The 4,211-nt window shown below is 38.3% G+C and overlaps 1 protein-coding gene across 2 annotated transcripts; it reads right to left on the bottom strand.

The window, feature by feature from the left end:
- Positions 1–1,408: 1,408 nt before the first annotated feature.
- Positions 1,409–3,991, bottom strand: LOC104882324 (F-box protein At5g49610). 2 transcript variants are annotated; one of them, XM_010665182.2, is made up of 2 exons: positions 3,854–3,991; positions 1,409–2,686 (listed from the first exon to the last, which is right to left on the bottom strand). In XM_010665182.2, exon 2 carries the CDS (start codon positions 2,651–2,653, stop codon positions 1,520–1,522), a length of 1,134 nt encoding a protein of 377 aa, XP_010663484.1. In that variant the 5' UTR covers positions 2,654–2,686; positions 3,854–3,991; the 3' UTR covers positions 1,409–1,519. The 2 variants fall into 2 exon arrangements, with proteins under 2 accessions (XP_010663484.1, XP_019081919.1); XM_019226374.1 differs by having other exon boundaries at positions 1,409–3,564.
- Positions 3,992–4,211: the final 220 nt, after the last annotated feature.

The following is a 4,211-nucleotide window of genomic DNA, read 5'->3' on the forward strand; positions in this document are numbered from 1 at the left end:
AGGCTTTTAATCATAAAAGTACCACTAACAATGGCTTTTACACCCTCAAACCCAACATTATCTCAACAACTTTTGACCATGAAAAATGTCCCTCTGATTTCTAAAGTAGAAAAACACCTGACAGTTTATGTAAACTATCTTCCAGAGATGCAGAAAGATCAACTTAGTCCTTAAGGAAAAAAAATAGATAAAACGAACACCTGTACTCCTCGGCCTAACTGTACGGCGTGTCAGATCCAATGTTGAGGAAGTGATGAAACCACGAAGAAATCAAGGTGACCGCTAGAGTCAACCACTTCTTCTATAGTCCCTACATAAAAGGATAGTACTCCAATAACATTCCAAGCTAAATGATATCCTATCCTCTATAATTGAGGTTTATGGTTTATACGTGGGGAAGACACAGTCTCTCATAGAAGATAAGACCCTTGAGTTACGTACAACATTGAGAACTGGGGTCCAGCCACCACGGCTAATGAAGCAGACATCCTCCAATGGAGCAGTATAATAGTTTCCCAAAGTTGTTCGTCGTGTAGCAGTCTCGCCGACACCGCGTCTTTGTCATGGAGTCAGGGCCATGTGAGGTCAGTTCAGTTTTTGGACTTCTTTTTTATTTTCTAGTGGCAAACTCGCTAGTGGGCTATGATATTTGTTGGACCTTGATCACTAGTTGCTTCCTTTAATGAATTTTGGCATCGAGAAGGCAGGGACATACTGTGTAGTCATCTCATGCAATAAACTCCAACCACTCTCAATCAACCCAACGAAGCTTCAGTCCTTTTATGCATGTATGTGGATACCTCACAAAGTAGGTAAAGGATTGCATCAAACAGCTATCTATTTGCTTATGCCCAAACCTAGGATGTGTTCACTGCAACAACCCATTTATCTCCTTGTAAAGTTTTACCTAGATGCCTTGCACCATCCCAGAAAAATAGTATGGAGACTCATCAGAAAGGATACGCATTTGTCTACATTTTTCCGTATTAACAAAGAATCCCGCAGGTGGCACAGGGCTGTTGAACATGCTACGAAGACCATTGAATTTGTCCATCCTTGCGAAGCCCGATGATGGATTTCCTGTCATTGCCTTGATTGGTAACTAAGATATCGAGGAAATGTGGTGTACAATGTCTTGGTCCTTTAACAAAAGAAAACCCAGGTCATCACTTTATTCTCTGACCACTTTTCTCAATTCTATGTTTGGAAAAGTGGTTCTTTTGAGTTGGGTTGGATTTTAATTTGGGTTTTAGCCATGGGAACAAAGATTCGCAGAAGTACCAAAGGAAAGTATCACTGCACATCGACCAAAAGGGCAGTCATTGACTCAAATATTGCACAGAAAAGAAACTTCATGTAAACTTTAGCTAGTATGTAACTTTACCGTCATTTCTTAAAGAAAAGAAAGTAATCTTTAACCAGGAAAACATGTATATATATTGGCATGTGCAACATTTCATTCAAAAAATAACATTAAAAAAACAGCACAGTCTAGTGCTATTAGCACCAGATTACACTATCAGGAGAGCCAGCACTCGAGAGGAGAAATAAGGTTGGGCTTGAAACTACAACTTCTAAACCATTTTGGAAGTCCACGGATGTGGTGACCAGCATACTGTTTCCTTTCGGGGAAATACTCTACGAGGTCACGCTCCGAGTATACCCCAAACTTGCTCACTGACAGCAAGAGACTGTCTTTACACCAATCAAGCAACACTGGCTGTGAGAAAACACTCCAGCGACAATGCATGTCACTTCTACGGTAGCGAACAGAAAAGCCTCTATCCCTGTTTCGCATCACTTGCCATATATGCAGAAACTGGCATTCATCGGCAATGACAGTCAAGCAACCTGCTACATTCAACAAGTGCAAACTACCATTGTACAGACCAGGATTACCCGTTGGCATTCTGATGTTGGGAGGCAATGCTATCATTCCAAACTTCTCCTCTCTTAAATCAAAAGCAAGGATGCATCCGTCGCCATCATAGTGAAACTTCTTATCAAGGATCCAATAGAGTGCACCTTCACAATATATTGGCCTCGAATTGCGCCCACAAACTACTCTGCATGGAACATCGAGTTGCCTCCATGAAGCTTCCCCCAGTGTAATAATTTCAAATCTGGTGAACTTCGAATTGTCAATGTAGGATCTTACCACTTTGTACTTCATGTTCCAAGGATCATAGCCCAATCCAACTAGTTGAATGAAGGAGTAAGAAGCATTCACTGATTCTGGCAAAACAATATACTTTCTTGTTATTGGGTTAGAAATGATCACTGGATTAGGCGATTCTTCTGAAGCCAAGCAAAGCAAGCCATTGCAAGAACTCATGACAATGAGATTGCGTCCGAGCACAGTTGGTAGAGCAATCTCTCTCGCCTTACATTGCTTACCGTCCAATAAAAACACGCTATTTTCTGACTTTGATATAAACATGAGTCGGGGCATGTGATAAAATGTTCTTCTAAATTGCAACTTGAAAAAATAAGAATCCTTCGTCAAGCCATACCAGGTCTTGCATACACTCCTGCATCGAAGGATGTCCTCTATAGGAAGCAAAGACAGGATATCAGCCATGATGTCTAATGGCAGATTCAATAATCCTCCTCCTGTCCGAAGGCTGGTCCTTCTTCCACTCCCATCTGCCATTTACCACTGGAAATTGTATCTAATCTACAAACCCTGAGAAAGTCATCAAGGAGATCCAACATACTGAGATTGAAAATAGATATATTTCAAATCCCTATATCTGAATGAAAATGGTTACAAGGAGAAGTGAGGAAACACACCCAGTGAACTGCCAAAAACAAAGAATTATTTAATTATCAAATCTTTTCATAATTTTAATTCTAAAATTCAAGCTGATATATGTTCATAAGATCTTCCATATGGAACAAGGATCAATGTCTGGTCGTTTCTATGCCCTCTCTCCACCATACAATGAGGTATAAGAACTGCACCAAGCAAGAAATAAAACCACAAAACAAAGAATCCAAACAGTCTATGAGGCACAATATGGCCTGAGTCAAGAACAAAATTATCTTTTGAAGTCAACCATTTTCAATAATCTAATTTGGTCTTTATTCATAGATGGAACCAGCAATTTTGAAGTAATGCAAAGTGGGGGCCTAAACCTAAATTGCTGATTTAGGTAAAATCAATCAGACAAGTATCCATTGCTTGATATTGGTACTCATCCAGATAGGACTTCAGCATGATTAACCATGAATGCTCAGAGCTGATGGCACTCAGCTTGGAATCAAAATGATATCAATATGAGATGCAGTTAAATATGCCAAAAAGGACTAAACATTGTTGAATAGCTGAATGGAAAATATATACAAAATCAGATTCAAAGAACAATAAAAGAAGAAATATCAAAGTAGTAAAGCACATAGCAATATCCAAATTAAGAACAACAACACAAGAAACATTAAAGTAGTCAGGCACATAGCAATACCACATTGACATATGAATTGTCATCATTTAGAAACATATTTCATCAGAAAAAAAAGGGCAAAAATTATGATTGGCTCCATAAACAGCAGACCAGCACCCACCTGCACAAGTGTGGAGGGGAATTCTGGGTCAGGGTAGGGTTTCTTATTTATTTATTTTTAAAATTACAAAAGAAAAAGTTTTTAAAAGGTTTAAACCATAAGTTTGGTGGACATGAACAGGGAAATTTTTTCTCCTAATTCCCATAGTATTTCCCACATTCCTCATAGATTTTTCCAAGATCCAAATACAACCCAGAAAAACTATCATATAATCATATCGCAGAAAGCAAAGGTAAAGCCTTTAGGGAAAAAAAAAAAAAAAAAAGGAAAGAAAAGTGATAAAACAGACCTGGGTTACGATTCGGGTGTGTGAAGTCTGTAGCCGAGAGAAAGGGAGTGAGGATGGAGACGGCGAACGTGGGTGGTGGGTTTAAAAAGGGAGAAGTAAGGGAACACATGCCTCCTCTCTCGCTCTCTATTTGTTACGATGCCGTTTCGTCACTTTGTATTCCTTCTTTTCCTCTTTTCCATATTTCTTCAAATCAACTATCAAATTACCTTTTTTTTTTTTTTTTAATTTTCCTTTTTTTCAAATATATATATTTTTTTTCCTTCAAATTATTATTTTCTATTTTTCAGAAATTTATTTGCCCAAGTTGTCAATAAAATGACTCAATTCTAAAATTCGTTCTCATGTTTTTTTTTTT

The sequence above is a fragment of the Vitis vinifera genome, chromosome 17, assembly GCF_030704535.1.
Source record: "Vitis vinifera cultivar Pinot Noir 40024 chromosome 17, ASM3070453v1".
In the NCBI taxonomy this organism is placed as follows: Eukaryota; Viridiplantae; Streptophyta; class Magnoliopsida; order Vitales; family Vitaceae; genus Vitis; species Vitis vinifera.